Source organism: Rhopilema esculentum, chromosome 9 (genome assembly GCF_057945365.1).
Source record: "Rhopilema esculentum isolate cy_ngs chromosome 9, ASM5794536v1, whole genome shotgun sequence".
Taxonomy (NCBI): Eukaryota; Metazoa; Cnidaria; class Scyphozoa; order Rhizostomeae; family Rhizostomatidae; genus Rhopilema; species Rhopilema esculentum.
In genome coordinates, this window is record NC_142823.1 from 12,282,045 (window position 1) to 12,299,904 (window position 17,860).

General features: G+C 36.4%; 2 protein-coding genes across 3 annotated transcripts; both read left to right on the top strand.

The window, feature by feature from the left end:
• Nucleotides 1-1,562: 1,562 nt before the first annotated feature.
• LOC148959704 (uncharacterized) lies at nucleotides 1,563-4,335 on the top strand. Its single transcript, XM_089109979.1, has one exon. It carries the CDS (start codon nucleotides 3,203-3,205, stop codon nucleotides 4,214-4,216), a length of 1,014 nt encoding a protein of 337 aa, XP_088966105.1. The 5' UTR covers nucleotides 1,563-3,202; the 3' UTR covers nucleotides 4,217-4,335.
• A 10-nt stretch (nucleotides 4,336-4,345) lies between these two features.
• On the top strand, nucleotides 4,346-15,093 carry LOC148959705 (uncharacterized). 2 transcript variants are annotated; one of them, XM_089110007.1, is made up of 3 exons: nucleotides 4,346-13,694; nucleotides 14,173-14,223; nucleotides 14,692-15,093. In XM_089110007.1, the coding sequence occupies exons 2-3, from the start codon at nucleotides 14,191-14,193 to the stop codon at nucleotides 15,091-15,093; spliced, it is 435 nt and encodes a 144-aa protein (XP_088966133.1). In that variant the 5' UTR covers nucleotides 4,346-13,694; nucleotides 14,173-14,190. The 2 variants fall into 2 exon arrangements, with proteins under 2 accessions (XP_088966133.1, XP_088966132.1); XM_089110006.1 differs by lacking the exon at nucleotides 4,346-13,694 and having other exon boundaries at nucleotides 14,150-14,223.
• Nucleotides 15,094-17,860: the final 2,767 nt, after the last annotated feature.

The following is a 17,860-nucleotide window of genomic DNA, read 5'->3' on the forward strand; positions in this document are numbered from 1 at the left end:
TAGACACCTGGTAATTAATTTTTCAAGATTTCTACACCATAGACAATTTTGCCCCAACCTGGCAATGAATCGCTGGGTCTCTTATCGACAGTTGTTAAACATTCTAAAGATGCCCTTTTAGAAGTTCTACCTCATGTTGGTTTTTCTGGGCTTTTAATGCCATAGATGAGAACCACGTCAATTCGACAACTTAAATTCATCAAAGACTTTCTTTTCCCTGGCTGGCAAGCTCATAGTGCCTGCTATAAAGCAGCCATGCATTAATTTTACAGATACCCATCAAATGCCAAAATAGTTCATGTACTATCGCTTTGTCTTGGCAGATTGATCAACAAATCCGCACCCCCGTTTTTTGTTGTAAACATAGACCATTCTTGGGTATAGTACTTCACATCTCTCTTTCAATTTATTGCATTGCATCATCTTCCAATAACACCTTCAGGCTCAATTCCAACAGAGTCTGACACAAGTGTTACAGCTCTTTTGTCAACCCATTTAACAATAACTATACCAGAATTCAAATCAACCCTGTGGTCACTGCTCCGTCTCTCTTCCTTTTAAAGATCCTCATTGAAAGCAATTGGGCATTTCTGTAACTGGTTTGCTCTTATGACTCCGATCGCCAAGATGCCTCTAATGCATAAGATCCAAAGTAGAGAACCAGTTGTCAGAGCAAACTTTGGAACCAGCTTTGGTTGTAGATCTCTGCAATGCGTGGCAACAACTTGGACACTCTTTGCAAGATTGTTGTATTCAAAATTTTCTTTGTGTGATGCTTTGCCAGAGTAAATGTAAAAGTCATACATCACACCTAAAACTCCAGCATGAACCAGGTTTTCAAAGCCTCCTTTAGGAGACTTTTTAGGATTTTACTGTCTTATTTTTTGAAAACCTGGTTTTCCATGGAATGGCTTGCTCATCCGCAGTATGGTATTCCTTGAGCTCAACTTTACAGCACTGTTGAGTAACAACATCGATTATTGGCCTTATCTTTGCAAGTTTGTCACCAGATTCTACAGAATGAGAACGTTTTCGAAACGTTGTTTCAAATTGCATTTTATAGTAGCTCACCCTCAGCAGCATAGGTTCCAAATCTTTGATTGGCTAAGACTTCTGATTACATTCACATTCTCCATACCATATTGACCAATCAGAGTTCAGGAATTTGACAACAAACGTGTCTCGCAGCTAGATTTAGGCCAATTTTGCACGTTTTTACCACTACCCACAAAAAAATAAACGTGTAAAATTTGTTGCAAGATAACCTAATTTTTTTTTAAAAATCTAGTCTTTGATAAATTTAGAAAAAAACTGCCGTTGTACTCAGTTAAAAATTTTCCGCGATCGTCAGTTACGAAGGCTTGAAGTTAGCAGTTCACCATCCCCCCAATGACAGCGAAAGAAGTTTGAAAATTCGCACTGCTTGAATGTTAAAAGCTATTTATCTTAACAAATACATGGCAATATATTTGCATATCGGCAGGAATGTCTATGAAACTTACGTGGAAAAACGCTACATTTTACGAAAACAAAATGCAGCTCTTCTATCTCGTAAAATCGTAGTAGCATCAGCATCTCAACTAATATAATCCGCTTCAACTTATTTTCAACTTTTTCATAATTACTTTTTGCACTCAGTTACTTCATATATTTCTTTTAAATACTTGTAAAACCAACAAGAAAATCATGTCCACTGCCAATCTACTGTTATCGCAATGCAGAAGCTGACGCGATTTGTAATGATAAAAAGGGCGGGAAAATCAAACATACGTCACTTGCGAAAAATTTTCGTTATACTCGCATGTAATTAAAATGGGAATATTTTCAAAAATGAAAGACACGATGTTTGGAGAAGTATGTCTCCATTAATGGTTAATTTAAAAGCAAGAGTCGGCACTTCTAACCCTTTTTTCAAAGCTTTCAAGCAAAAGGATTCGAAGAGGGCAAAATATCACATCTGCACAGACTGTCTCAAAAAATGTTGGAAAAAACGCGAATTCACTTCTACTTTGCCAGAGAGATACGAGAATCTCCCGTCATATGCAACAGTAAGTATTCAAATAACAAGAATATCAATGCTCCTACCAATTTCATACCAAGTACACAATACTTCCAGTTGCCACTTTTGACTTTGTCTATTTATACTTTTTGCTTCCGTAAGACTTAACTATCATATTCTGAATAGTATACAAATAGATAAAAAACATATTAAATATGTGGCTGGTTAAGGGGGAAGGTGCTCTAGATAAAATTATGTTATTTGCAGGGTAAAGCGGGGGTCATTTTTTGGGGAGAGGGTACTATTTACTAAAGATACTTAGGTGGTTGAATACATCTTAAGGGGCTAAAGATATTTTAGAAAGCTATAGATATTTTGGTTCACTGCAGATATTGTTGAGGCATAAAGAAGTTTTTTTGGGGCTTCAGCTATTTTTTCAGAGGAGGTTGTTAAGGATACTTTAGGGGGAGAGGGGCAAATATATTTTTCTGATAAATATGGTGCTTCGGAAGGCAACAGTTTCATGCCACTGTGCACCAGACCTTAAAAGAAATTAAATGAATTGACTACAGGGTTGAAAGAAGTCTTCAATTACAAAATTTTGGTAAATAAACTTAAGAAAATATGTTCAAAGATGATATTATCTGATTTTCAGCTGATGAATGCAATTGCTGATGTTGAATCTGAATCATCTCAGTCCCAAGATACAGAATCAGCTTTCAGCATAAAAGATGAAAATGCTTCTGACTTTAATCAGATTGATGATGATTCTCAGGAAGGTCCCAAGCCCTTGAATTTTCAGACAAAAACAGTTAAAGGCGAAACATTCATCTTGTTCCTGAGTTTCTTGGCAAGTTTGTCTCAACATAGCCAGTTGAAGAACATTACCTTGAAGGAGTAGGTGTTGTAGAAGTTGGAGAAAGATTTACATACATTCAAACAGATCTACTGATTCAACTCACCGAGACAGTTTCCCAAAGTGTTGACTTGCAGGCAGAAGTAAAACTTCTCAGAGAACATTTGTGGTCAAGATATGGGAAAAGTGATGAGCTGCCTCCATTTGACCCTGAAGCATTGCAAACTGCCACCAATTCAGCAGGTGCTAACAAATTGTTTTCTGTCATATTGAATGCTATGTCATCAGAAGACAAATCTGTGCATAGACAAGCCTTGAACTAGAAAAAAGCTGTCACAATAATCTACATGCTGATGTTTGGTCAATCTCAAAAAGCAAGCTGGTATCAAAAAGTTATGTCAAACATGGTTGTTGGGAAAGGAATAAGTGAAGGGGGGCTATCAGTGCTGCATAAAAGTGGCATAGCAGTGTCAAAGTCAACACAACGCATAGACTTCTACAAGATTGCTGAGAGTCATGAGTCACTTGTGAAGGACTTCATTGCTGATGCTATTGATAGGAAAGCACTTTTAATCCTCATGATTGACGACTTAACTAACATCCATACAAAAAGGAGGCCAACTAGTCACATTACATCTAAAGCAAGGAACATGGTAACAATACTAATAAAGCGGTTCAGTGATGGCTCTGCTATTCCAGCTGACCAACATGTAAAAAACCCAGATGGTATTTGTCAAGATATGTTGCTCGATTTCACCACAAAGATGCTCTCATCTCTTTCAACAACCTTTGCATCATCAATGCCATACTGGATAAGAACAGCATTCTTTGATCCTGAAATGGAAAGATCAAGAATTGAGATCCACGATTATCACAAACATCAGACAGGAAAACGAGCAATGAGAAAGATGGATGGCTGCAAACTAATCGATGAGCTTGAAATCCCACTAAAAGGTTTTCACAATTTCCGTCAAGCTGCATGTCATGTCATTGATAATGGACTGGATTCGTACCTTTCACATTTCATATGTCCCCAGCCAGGAGACTGGCCTGCCCAGTTCTACATGAGGCAAGTACAACTACACGCAAAAGAATCTGACAGTTATGCATTTCTTCAACATATAGTTCCTTTCATCGGCCCTCTGCATATCCAACTTGATGCTAGAGAATGTGTTTGTCTCCTTAATATTGAATTTTTTAAGAAGGCATATACTTACATCTTTGGTGAAAATAAAGTTCTTGCCAATAAGCCACAGGCATGGAGGATTTATTTTCTTCTTGAGGTTTTGTATGGTGGTTGGACTTTGATAAGGGATCAGATTATTGTTGCATTTCAAATTGCAAAGATATCCAGTATCTAACCTTACTCAATCTACTTGACAACTATATTCCTCTTGTCCTTTCCATCTACTCTGTGATCTTCAAAAGTGGCAATACTGAAATGTTTGCTAGCTCTCTGTTTTGGTTATAAATGTTCTTCTGTTATAAAAGACACCATTATGACAAAGCTCCATTGGTGTGGCTGAGCAATTTCTTGTATTGGAAGTCTATAGATCATCCACTTTATCACACATTGATGAATATGCTCAATGCTTTTGATGAATACCCTGTCGAGAATTTTCATTCACACCTTTGTGCTGAGACTCAAGACCATGACTGTGGTGATATGCTTAGAAAGAAAGCCAAAGGGCTAGACAGCAGGAAAGATGCATCATTGAGTTTCGTATCAACATTCGTTGTGCCAAAGAAGTACACATTTAAGAGAGGAAGACTTGAGCAGTTGAAAATGGTAGCAGCAAAGTTTTTTTAATTTTGGAAGACATCAAAGACCATCCCAACAATGCATCAGAAGTACCAAGACCTAGAGGGAAGAAAAAGAATTTCAGTTATTGGAAATTGCCACAGATCTATGGAGAAGAAAATGTTGTTGCCTCAAAGGTTCTACCATTGGGATTCCAGTTTCCAGGAAAGGAGCCAAATGCATCCAGTTTTTGCTTTAACTAAGATAAGGCATCTTGGTCAGGGGATTCACTTATTGCAGGTAAAGGATGAAGTCTTTTGTCTATTTTGACACAGGAATTATGAAATTAACCCCTGGATTTCTGGGATGTCATTATAGAGGTGTCATTTTTGTAAAAGTAGCAATTCCCTTCATTTATACTTTGGGGTATAACCAACTTAGGTCCCCTATAAATACGCCCCTGACCAACTACATTTTATTCTTCTCACTTTAAGACAACATAATCAATATAGAATATACCGTTAAACAATACTTAACCTTTTGAAATATCTTTTTATAGGAAATGTGATAGGCCAGATTGCCCAAAGGTGTTCCAAGAATTCCATATTTTCCATGGCTGCGGACATTCCTTTCACACAAGCTGTCTAAATTCTGGAAAAATGGTATGCTTGATTTGCTCAAAAGAACTTGCAAATTCGATGAAGGTGCTCTCCGAGAAAGCTTGTGATGGACTACACCATCATGAAGACAACGATGACAGTATTGTTGCCAATGAAATTGATGCCAACTGTGGTGACGATGAGGATTAGGAGAGTGGAGTTGAGGAATTAGAGAAACAAGAGCCTCGCATCAGCTGTACACTCCTTCGATTAAAGCAGCAAATCTTCAGCTGGAGCCTTATTCCCGGCCAAAAATGAAAGGGAACACACACATAGTAGTTGTGCCATCGACGAATAAAACGGTTTTTTCAAAAACCACCATCAATGCCGATTAGACAATATACACGTCAACACACATGATAATATAATGTAAACAAGCAGTAAAAGGCCACAATCCGCGCTTATTGAATCCTACTATTTAGGATCAGTGCGAGTACACTGAACACACACACCAAACAGCATGCTTGCGCGCATCATATGGTCTCTCCTCCCTAATTGGGGGGATCATTAGGGAAAAAATTTACTGAGCACAAAGGAAATTTATCAGACACTTGATTTTTAAAAACATAGATCATTTTCAACACTCTTTAGACGATTAATTTTTTTCAAAATACACTTTACACGATTGATCTTTTTCTTGGGAATCGTAAAAACGTGTAAACAAGGCCCAAGTCAAGATTCGAGGCACGTTTCCCGCCCTTTTTATCATCGCGTCAGCTTCTGCATTGCGATAACAGTGGATTGGCAGTGTACATGAGTTTTCTCGTTGGTCTTACAAGTATTGAAAAGAAATATACGAAGTAACTGAGTGCAAAAAGTAATTATGAAAAAGTTGAAAATAAGTTTAAGTGGATTACATTAGTTGAGATGCTGATGCTACTACGATTATACGAGATAGAAGAGCTGCATTTTGTTTTGGTAAAATGTAGCGTTTTTCCACGTAAGTTTCATAGATATTCCTGCCGATATGCCAATATATTGCCATGTATTTGTTATGGTGAGTTCTAATTTGTTGATTACGTAGATAAATAGCTTTTAACATTCAAGCAGTGTGAATTTTAAAACTTCTTTCGCTGTCATTGGGGGGATGGTAAACTGCTAACTTCAAGCCTTCGTAACTGACGATCGCGGAAAATTTTTAACTGAGTACAACGGCAGTTTTTTTCTAAATTTATCAAAGACTAGATCTTTAAAAAAAAATTAGGTTATCTGGCAACAAATTTTACACGTTTATTTTTTTGTGGGTAGTGGTAAAAACGTGCAAAATGGGTCTAAATCTAGCTGCGAGACACGTTTGTTGTCAAATTCTTGAACTCTGATTGTCAATATGGTATAGAGAATTTGAATGTAACCAGAAGTCTTAGCCAATCAAAGATTTGGAACCTATGCTACCCTCAGCATGCTTTCATTTTTTATAAGTTTTAATCACTTTTGATGCTCGTGTTCTATGAAATTGTTCTTATAAAAAAGAATGTTTTGACAACAAGAGGGTGCACCAAGATCAGGAGTATTAATTTTGCAACATGCTGCACAATGAATAAACTCTGTACCTTTTTATATTCTGATTTGTCTTTTCATCTAAACCATTTGTCTAAGAATGGTATGCTGCTGTCATCTTCTGGTTTACGCCAAAAATTTCGTAAAACTCCTTCTTCGATTGGAGAAAAGAAAGATCAAAACATAATCAAAGCCATTTTTCGATTTTTCAGCCTACAAATCTGTATTGGCAGAGATGTGAAAAATAAAAGAACAATATCCGCTTTAAAGATGTATTATTGTGAAAAAATAATTGGATTTCGACACTGTGTAAGAACTCTAGCAATAACAACAGAGGCTTAGCAATATCTATATACAGAAACCACACTTTGTTGATTCCATGGGGACTTGAAATAATGAAAAATGGAGGACAAGGCAAATTAAAAATTATTAGCATACTATTTTGCCAAAAGCTCCATTCTTTCAGAAAAAAGTGGTGGTGGGGTGTCTAGATTTGGATTGGTATCAGATCAAGTCAGTAAACGGGTGTTGAGAACTTAGATAAATTGCATAATCTCTTCCTCAGCCAGTTAAAACTTGTTTAGGGGACACATGGCGGCAAAACAACTTCACCAAGCAACATGCAACTTCTTTCACTGACTTTCTTGATATTGCAAATGCTTCTACCCACTTTGTGAAGTAATCAGTGCATGTTAAAATGTATTTTGCCTTATCCTGTCATAGGTTAGGCACCCATCAAGTCGATTCCAATCATCTGCCAGGGCTTTGTCACCTTGTTAAAAAGTTGCCACTTGATGATCTATTGTTACAGATTTTTACACAGTATTCTGAAAATCATTTGATTCAGATTCAAAGATTTTTTAAAAAAAAACAATAAGTTTTTTCTTTTGCACACATCTACAGTTTTTAGAGAGTCAATAAATGTCCTTTCAATGATGAAGCCACGATTGGAAAGAAATTAGAATTTGAAAGTGCTACCACCAACTTGTCCTCAATGACCATTGCTAAAAAGCTCAAATTAGTCAAATTAGTCAAATTAGTCAAATTAGACCATGCAAACAATTTAGCAATATCGCAATAATTACCTTCTAGTTTCAATTAATAGAATTGATAGCGATTGTCTGTTCTCTGCGGCAATCACAGATTCATAAAGTGTATTCCAAATCCAACAACAAATATTGTTCCCTCTTTCAATTTCTGGTTTTGACACGATTATAAGGCCAGTATGGGGTGCCACCAAGCTGATCGGCAACAGGACCTGCTCACCATAAATGCTCATCATTGACAAGTAACGAATAAATGCTCACCATTCCAACCAAACAAAAAAGAGCATGGCTCACAAACATGCACACCACATACCTCAAAGGACACCATCTTTTCAATTGCTTCTACAAGATTCGCCATACCTTTCTCGGAGAATACAGTGTGTTCTACTGGGATGTCAAAAGACAGAGATAGAAAAGAGACAAAATCCAGTTCCTTTAAAAGTTGATATGCCTCCATTGGCTTATAGTCGCAGTTTTTTTACCTGAATCTGTTGACAGCTCTTGGAAAGTTTCATATAACATCTTCAGCCACGTATATGCTCATCCTTGAGGCTTTGCATAATCTCGGCTTCCTTTGAAAAATCTGTCCAATTTCATCTCATTGGTTTTTGGGCAGCATTTTTACAGCAACTGTTCATTGTGATACAGTCTCTTGCACAACAGTAACAGCATATATTTAGACGCAAAGTTGCCATTTTTCTCAAAATTGGTCTACATGGTCAGTTGACACCTTTTTTACCCGTGACTGCAGAAGGTTTGCAAGCATCCTGATATTGTCAATAATGGCGGAAAGTAAACAATCAACACACTTGAAGCCTTCTTGATGAGGCAGCAAGTTTTGGGTTGCTGGCATTCCCAATGTTAGTAGTTGTCAAAATACTAGCTACTGCAAAGATGGAACTTCTACCAAAATGGGTAACCTTCGTGAGAAGACATTGCCATAATTGTAAGCCAACTTCGACATCAGTATTCTGCTCCGTACTATTCGAGCCTACATGCTATGAAAGGCGGCTGGACAACGCTGGTATACCCAGTGAACAGCACCCTGGAGGACTGCAAAACATGTTGTTTGCTTCATGTTGTTTTCGCTTAATATTTTCTGTGTATTTGCGATAGGCTGGACGTGATCTTTTCGAAATGTAATTAAAGACTTAGTACCAAGGTTTGGTAGGCCAGTTCCACAGCTCCGCATGATAACAAATAAAGTGATTGACTTAATGGTTGAAACACACGGGCAGCTCTTGAGAAGTCTAAACCAGGCTTTTCTTTCAAGAGAAAATTTACAAAGATATGCAGATGCAATTTACTAGAAAGGCTCTGCTCTTGATAACTGCTGGGGTTTCATCGATGGTGCTGTGCGACCTATTTGTAGGCCAAAACAAAACCAACGAGTACTTTACAATGGGCATAAGAGAGTACATGCGATAAAGTTTCAGTCAGTTGTTGCACCGAACGGTATAATTGCTAATTTTTTGGACCAGTTGAAGGAAGGCGACACGACAGTGGGATATTGGCAATGTCTGGTTTGTTGGAGGAGCTGGAGACATATTCTTTATCACCAACGTCTACTGATTACAGTATATGAAAAGCTCATTAATGAAGTTACTTTGACTGGGGAAAATTCGACAGTTAAAGAATCCAAAAGATTTGTGCCAAACCAGAGAGATGTGGCTGCATTTCAATACCTTGGTGACTATGTATTGAGAAAGTTACGCCATGCAGTTAAACCAACCTGTCCAGAAAAAGAGCTTGTCATAAGCTTGCTGGAAGCAAACAAAGTAGAACATGCTGCATCTCAGGTGCTTGTCTCCACTTCAAGCAGAGGTGGACTCTGGGGCAAAACATGTTAGTGATAGATTAATTTAACACAGTGCTGGAAGACTGCAGCTGCTACAGTGAAAAGTAGGAGGAGATTGCCTTTAATGTGTTAGAAAAAATATTCACATTGTACCTTCGAGTCCGTTTATTTTCTTTTGTTAAAGATATTACTGAAAAACTTAAAGCAAAAGATTCAACACTCAAAAAAGGGAAGGCATTAAGGAGAGAACTTAAAAACAATGCAGATAAAAGCAAGATGGGAGAATGACTGTATAACCAACCTTTTTGTATCATTAGAAAATTCAATGCTTGACAAACTACTTTGTAATACTTTTTTATCAGATATTCGTAAATAAGAGAACTTTAGATGACATTTGTGATGTTTTGTTTGTACTGTCAGTTTTCACACATGGCTGGGGTAGAGAGGTAAAACAAGGATTCTTTGAACAAGGATACACAATGGACCATGAGCTCGAAGGTGGTCTGAGTAGATGTAAATTCACATGTTCATAGTTATTCCAGTTAGGTTCTAATTTGCGATTAATTGTGTATATTCATAATTATTAAGCTGTTGGTAATCATATTATTTTCCCAAACAAGTGCAATATACAGTCAAGCTTATACGAATTTATTTGACTTAAATACAAATTAATTTGAAAAAATTGGATGGGACTTTCAGCAAGGGCTGTGCTGTTTGAAGTATCATTGTCAGTACAAAAAATATGAAAGGCCAAAGAGCAGTTACCAGCTTTGTTAGATAGGAAAATATTATTAATTTTTATTCCTTAGTTAATTGACTTGTTCTAATGAATTCTGCTAAATACTTTAAAAGAAGTCCGAAAGCTATGCATAAGAAATTAGTGTACTTTACAGGTGCTGTTCTTCAATCTCCCTTCCTACAGTCTACTTCCGCTTTATTTTGGCCAAAGCCCCATTCAAACCAGAATATTTTCCACTTGTATTTCATGAAACGGTTATTATTGAGTGCTGAATCCTCATGGTGTTTGCGTTGTATCCAAACTGGTAGATAGTTGCGTTGTCACTGTGTTTCCCTGTTGTCTTCCAAAATATTCCTCTGCATTGTCTTGATTAAACCTCTCAGTTAACACATAAGGCATACCCGAAGAGAGTAGATAAGGAATACATTCCACAACAGCTAGTATTGTTGTTTTTAAGCCAACAAAAGTTTGATTAGATATAAACATCCTTTGCTGTTCATCTTTACTGTATCCACCTTTGTGGTTTGATATTGAGTCCTCCCACTTCGGCAAAATCAAAATCAACATCTTCCAATAAAATATGAAGTCTTCCATCACCTACTGATTTGTAAGGGGCAAGCATTCGTTTTCTCTTCCTGGTGTACTCTGTCAGGCTCCTAACATTCAGACAGTCAAAAAATGTTTCCATTTGACTGCATAAAATTGCTGTTTCGGAACAATCTTCAGGACTAAACTTTCTTAAAACTGAAGCAATGCTTGAGCTCAACACTTGAACTGCAAGATGTACCTTCGTTTTTGAATAGCTTTTGAATATGTTCGTTAGTTAATCTTGAAAGAAGCTTTAGCCCACTCTCTAGATCAGAATTGTTGAGATTAACTATATGATGCCAAATAATATGCTTGCCATCTTTCCACATATACCGTGAACACTGACCAGCACCAGAATTAAACAAACAGTTCCTAACAGTTTTCAATAAATGCAATAAATGGGGAGTGGGATTGCCATTGCAGCCTCAATGAATTTCCATTGTTTTAAACAATAGGCTTTATTCCTCCAATTTGAATCAATAAAGGCTTGACCCCACAGCCAATGAATAATCCTCTTTAAAGGTATCTGAAAAATGTTGATATATGCTCGTATCATTGTAGATTCTATTCCTTGCGCGAAGATTCCATTTTTCACGGACGACTCACCGGACAAAGTGCTAGAGTTGGTACAAAACGAGAGTTGGAGAAAGTGGCTAGAGCGATAACTTGGCTCGAGAGTTTCGTCGATATTTGCGGAGACGATGCCCCCAACGAAAATAAAGTTTTCCTGCCCTCTTGTTTCTCGAAGAAAGACATATTTGAAAATTACGTAGCAGAAATGCAAAAAATGGCTTCAATGACAATAATATTGTAAAAAAATCTTGCCTCGCAAACATATGGGACAGAAATTTTGATAATGTTTCCATCGCACCAGTAAGTAGCAAGCCAATGCACAGATTTTATCTGAATTTCTATATCAATCCTGGATGTTGTTGTTCCATGTAGCTAACTAAAGTTATTTCCTAAACATACTAACGCATTTTGGCACATAACTTAACGCACTGATGCAGTTTAAAGGGTACGAATTCACAGAGAGCTAAAATTTACGAAGCTTCAAGTTTTCCGCAATGAGAAAGTATGCTTCAATTGTGTATAATTACACTATTTTTCAATTTGCCTATATCAACCAGAGAAACAAATTTACCAAGTGGGGCATATGCACTCTTGTCAAAGAACTGGCAAAGGAATGTCAAACAGACGCTATAAAAAATGAGGTGAAGATGCTGAAGATATCACACAAATTTCTTGCAAAGGTAACCTTGGAAATATCACTTATTCTTATGCACACTTTTTAATTAAAGCTCCGTTAAAATTAAGGCTCAAACCTGCTATTATTAATCTTTTTCAAAATATATAGGATGGATTATTTTATCTTGTTTTTGAATTCCTAAGATTATTAATAATAAAACACTGGGTGTGTATGATGCGGTTATCTTTTCTTTAATAACACAAGCCCAAGATATATCCAAATGAGGATAATGTAATGAGCGAATAAATTAAGTAAGAGAAGGAAATGAATTTAATTTTGGTCCACTTTATAACGAGAACATGCTCAAAACGTCTTAAAATGTGTTTTTATACACAATTTACGTCATTTCGGTACTTAGTTTATTCGCTTTCTATATTATCGTTATTCGGGTTATTTACCACACACAACTTACATACTTGAAACTATATCCTGCCATCAAAGATATATCTTTGGTAGCGACGTTATTTCATTCTTACATTTAACCTCAGACCTCAGCCTCAATTTGTCTTTAATTTGTTTTTCCTGTTCAAGCTTCGGGTTTTTTAATAAAAATATTCTTGAAAAAATAATTAAGCCCTAATAAAATAAATAATAAATAATTGTTCTGTTCATAAAAAAATTAATTCATGTGTTCATTGGCAATTAAAGAAAGCAGCTCACTGTTAATACGCAAGTTTCACAGTTTTTAAGGTAATTTTTTAAACATCGTAGGGCGGAGAGACGAGTCTAGTATCGTCACAGAGACAAGGCAAGATGTCAGCCCGATAAATATGTAAGCATAATAATTGATGGCATGGACCAGTCAAAAAAAAATATTCCCCATTACATAACTGATACAAAGGTTTGTAGCCTTAATTCATGTTTCTAGATCCTTTTTACGGATCGCTATGTTAGTTAGGGCAAATGGCCATTTCATTTTTTCAAGAATAATTAATTGATCACTTCCTCTTTCCCCATTTTTTGAGGATGTTATTATTGTTTATCTAAATTTAAAAGTGAAATATTTTCATAACATTAGCGAAAAAATTATTTTTGCTCATTTTGAATAACTATGCATTTTTCATAATGAAAAATAACTTTTTGCCCCACAGGAACACAAGAGCCACTTTTACAAGACACATATAACTGGTGTTTATTCCCACGGCCACAAGAAGTCTTATCAATATATACATTGCCAAGAATGGCCACACGACTGAGATGTTACGCTGAACGTCTTGCTAAGGTCACTTGTATCATTGTCAAAGGTACAACAAAAATTCACTGGTTCTCAAGTTTTCTTAAAAACCATTTAAAGAACAGCAAGGAGTTTTGATCATCATGTTTTTAAATAACTTCAAAACCTCATCTGTAATAAATGCCTTCAAAACAAACAAGTTGAGTTTTTAGCTACCGGTACCTTTCCCATAGGATGGACATTTGCCTGGCATCTTATACCTCCATATGGATAACTGCTGGCGGGAATAAAAACATTTACGTCATGGCCATGTTTGCATTGCTTGTGCAAATGAAAATATTTTGAAAGGTTAGTGCTTAAGAAACAAGGCATTAATATGTTGTTTTGATATAAAGACAAATAATAAGCTCTTTAATACAATTCTATTAGGACCTTAACTAATGATACACAATAATTATTGAGAATCTACTTGTCTAGTGCATTAAAGCTATGTAGTCCAGGGAGTCGCTAAAGGTGGGAATGGGGGTGCAGTAATCCAAATCACTTTTTCCATCCGCACATAAAGGATTTTGCCGGGCAAAAGAAGTAACGTTTTTCTCACCCTGTTACCTTTTTGCAATAATTGTAACGTATTAACATTTCAGCGTTAACACTTCCTTGTTGTTGCAAAAATTATTTCTGTACTCTCGGAATTTTTTTTTGACCTCCTCCCTGTATGTAGTGAGAACTAATGATAAGATTGATAGTTCCTTGAAGTTTTTTCAGTTTTCTGTATCAATTGAATGTATTCCTGATAATTTTTTTAACCCAATTTTTCTTCATGTAGGTTCGCTTGTCTTTTCTGATGGTTGATCATACTCACGAAGACATTGATCAGGTGACCAGTTTTTAGAATTTAGGTCATTAGTTGTAAGTAAATGAGCCTGGTATACCATATAAATTTTCCCCATTCTTTTCAACGATTCCTCGAAAAAACCCCTCTAATTAGAAAAATTGAAGGAATTTTAGCATTTCTATGATGCTGTTTGCCGTTTTCTCCTACTTTGTTGAGGAAATACACAAATGACTTTTTGGTTGAAACATGAAGCTCCTTTTCAAGGCTTGTATTAGGATTAATACTTTGCTGATTACACTTTCGTTGTACTTGCACATGCACATTGTAAAAAGTATAAAAGATTTGTTATTGTAATTAAAGGGAGTTGTTTGATTATTATCTTATTAACGGTGTTTGTTATAAAATGATGATAATGACAAAAACGAGCTTCCCTTAGTGTGAAACTGAATCAAACTTAAAAAACCCAAGCTGTTGATGCAAAAAATGGCTTAACTTTTCAATCTTTTATAGCTCTTCAGTCACATTGCGTCAAAGCTGAGAAGGAGCAATGCCGTGACTTTGCCTGACCTTATGGCACTGATCAAGCACGCCTACGCACTGCTGCACGAAGTGGAAGTGCTCCAGTACGTTTTTGCAATTAAGAGTTGGCTTACGCCACATATCTCCAAAATCCAGCAGCACAGTAGACCTCATGCCTTTAAATTTGAAGCCTGTGACAATGGGAAAGCTGGCATGTTTTATAAGAATTGGTCATCTGAAGGAGAATGGAAGGGTGATGAGAATGGCAACTATTTTTTCATGCCTGCAGGATCTCTGTCATTGTCGAGAGGCATTTGTCATTACTACATTACAATGCGAGAACAGTATGGAAGTCATTACAACCTCGAAGTTGTAATGAACGATTTGCACTGAAGGAAAAAGAATGGTGGGAGAAATTCGAGAAGGAAGAGCGGATGAAACGTTTCATGTGGGAATCGTTAACCGCCAAGGAGCTCTCGCGGGCCGGTAATTTTAACTGGTATCTGAACAAATCAAAAAAATTTTCAGATAAGATAACTCGGTCGAGTGTGAAGCATGACATGACAAACTCACATATATAAGTACCTTCTGTATAATCACTGTCATAAAAATCACAAACACGAAATATGCATTCGATTTGGTCTGTGTCGCAGGCTGCACCATGCGATCGATGGTAACAGCAATGGCATAGCGTTGATCACATCGCATCATGTTAATTCTCACAAAACACCAAGGAAAACATGAGTAACTTACAGGAAGGACCATACCAACCATAGGATTATTTGTTAAATAATATTTACAAGATTTTCATTGCCAAATAGCGAAAATTGTTGCGGGAAGACTGCAAAGACATGCATGGGATTCGGCGTGAAAACGGTTTGGTTAATGCGGTGAAAAGCCTAAAGCTCATAAAAAGGAGATTGCTGCTAACCTTATAGTAACCAGGTAATGCCTCATTTCGTTTTATAATTGAAATTTCCAATAAAAGTTTTTTGATAATTTCATGGAATTAACATAAAGCGTTTACTAACATAGGATTTGTTTCACCGAAACATTCAGATTTTTCATGAAAGTGGGGCGACTACCACCCACAAACCCTCCCCTCTGCATAGAAAGTGTCGCGAGAGCACGCCCGAAGTCCTGTAGAAAAAGTCAAAAATGCTTTTTGTGTTGCATGCAGTGTTTTGCCACGAAGGCGGAATATCAAAGGCATCAAGCAGGATTATCACCCGTCCATGCGCTATCATCAGGATTAGCACCAATATCACTGTCATGCAATTTTTTGGGAAAATGCAGACTTCTGATTGGCTTAGGCGGTAGAAGCTGCTTTTTTCTACCGATTGCGATTAATCATGTTTGATTTTGATTGGTCTGTATTTTCTTTCTCCTTATGGCATGGATTTTCTCCTTATGTCGTGGATCGCGTTCCTGGTTAAATGGAGTGTGGCTAGAAATGTTAAGTTAAACGTACATTTAATGTTTTCCTCACTTTTATTACATAGCCTTTGACTATAACGGGCTCTTGTAATAGAAATTATAACTCATGCTTCCATTACGTCTTGGTGTACACTCAACTTTTAAAATTATTTTTAAACATGCTTCAAGAAGCTAGAACTGAACTTTGGTATAGTAAGAAACTTGGTATACGTAGCCAAAAATGGAGAAACAATAGAACTTTGAAAAGGATAATGGTTGGCATATACTACACAAACGAAATTTTTTCACCAAGATTACACAAATTACACAAAGAATCAAAGTCTTTGAGCCAATGACATGAGAATTAAGAAACGCGTGTTGAATATTGCAGCATCGTTAAGAAACTGGATCGACCTTTGTTTGTTATAAAAAAATGAGTTTATGTATTATTATTGTGTTCTCATGTATTATTGAAATAAAAAATGAATTATTGTATTCTCATGGTAAAACAATGCTTTAATCCTTTTGTTAAACAAAAATTTATCACAGTATTTCCAAGGAAGAATAACTTTCTTCACCATTTTTTTGTTTTTATTTTCACCTTTTATTGTTTGGTGTAAGAGAGGGTTATATCTATTTCTACTGCAGGATGAGTTGAACTACTTGTATGCCAAAGTGAAGCCTAAAGATCGGTTTTATGTGAAAGAAAATAAAACATTCTACAAAGGATTGAATGCCAAGGGTGATGAAGATGAGCTAGACCCACTTTTTGCAGAATGCGTTATTGGGTCTGCTCTTGCAAAGCACTTTCAGCCCATCTCACTGTAGTCAGAAAGTTGGTTTCAGAAGATGGGTTTTTAAAACAAAGATATATTGAATTTATAAAGTCAGGGGCAGACCTAAGAAAAGTTCGAGTCTCTTATATGAAAACGCTCCACCGTTTTTTCTTTGTTACTTGTATAGAAAACTTTCGTAAAAGTCTTTAGGATAATCCTTTCATTTCTTTTTGGTATATCTCTGTGGTTTTCACCAAAAACTTTGTTACTTGCATGTCATTATTCAAGAAATCATGTAATAGCGTAAGTTGTTGAATAAGTCCCCACATTCGAAAAAAGCCCCTCTCCTTGAATAAAGCCCCTACCCAAAAGTTAATTGATCGTCGTGAAATTTAAATACAAGGTATCAGGGTATTTCCTTGTTCAACTCTTTTACTTTTTCGCAACATAGCCTGTCCTAACCTTAAAATTAATTTTCATGACATTAGAAATAATTAAATTGCAGGACTATTCTTCTCAGTCACAAGGCCTTCCTAAATCAGGCAAAATTTGCGGCAGCTTTGGAGAGAAGTTTTGGGGCTGGCTTGATTGTCAATGGGTCTCTGACAGAAGGGGACCTTTCCGATTATACTATGTTTCTGAAAACAGATTACGTAAGCGAAAATTCTGCCAGAAATTACAATGTGGCAAAACACATAGGATACATCGAAAACAACTATTGGTTTCTTTCACCAGAGGTTTGTACATTCTTACAACACATACCTTACAACGTAATCTGGGACGGATTTACTGGGAATGTTTTTGTGCTATCGGCAAAATTTTGTTTTGATTCGGTAAAAAGTTTTTTTGGTAGTCAATAGCAACAAAATGACGCCATTTTTGTTTAACTAGTAACCCTTTCGCCGCCTTCTCCAAACTTTTTCGAAATAGCAACAGAATAGATCCCTCATACATTTAAACAATTATAC

Excerpts from the sequence above, each read along its gene's own strand:
- LOC148959704 (XM_089109979.1), top strand. The coding sequence starts at position 3,203 with ATGCTGATGTTTGGTCAATCTCAAAAAGCAAGCTGGTATCAAAAAGTT.
- LOC148959705 (XM_089110007.1), top strand. The coding sequence starts at position 14,191 with ATGGTTGATCATACTCACGAAGACATTGATCAG. Across the intron at positions 14,224-14,691 it reads CTCACGAAGACATTGATCAG|CTCTTCAGTCACATTGCGTC; the intron begins GTGACCAGTTTT and ends AATCTTTTATAG.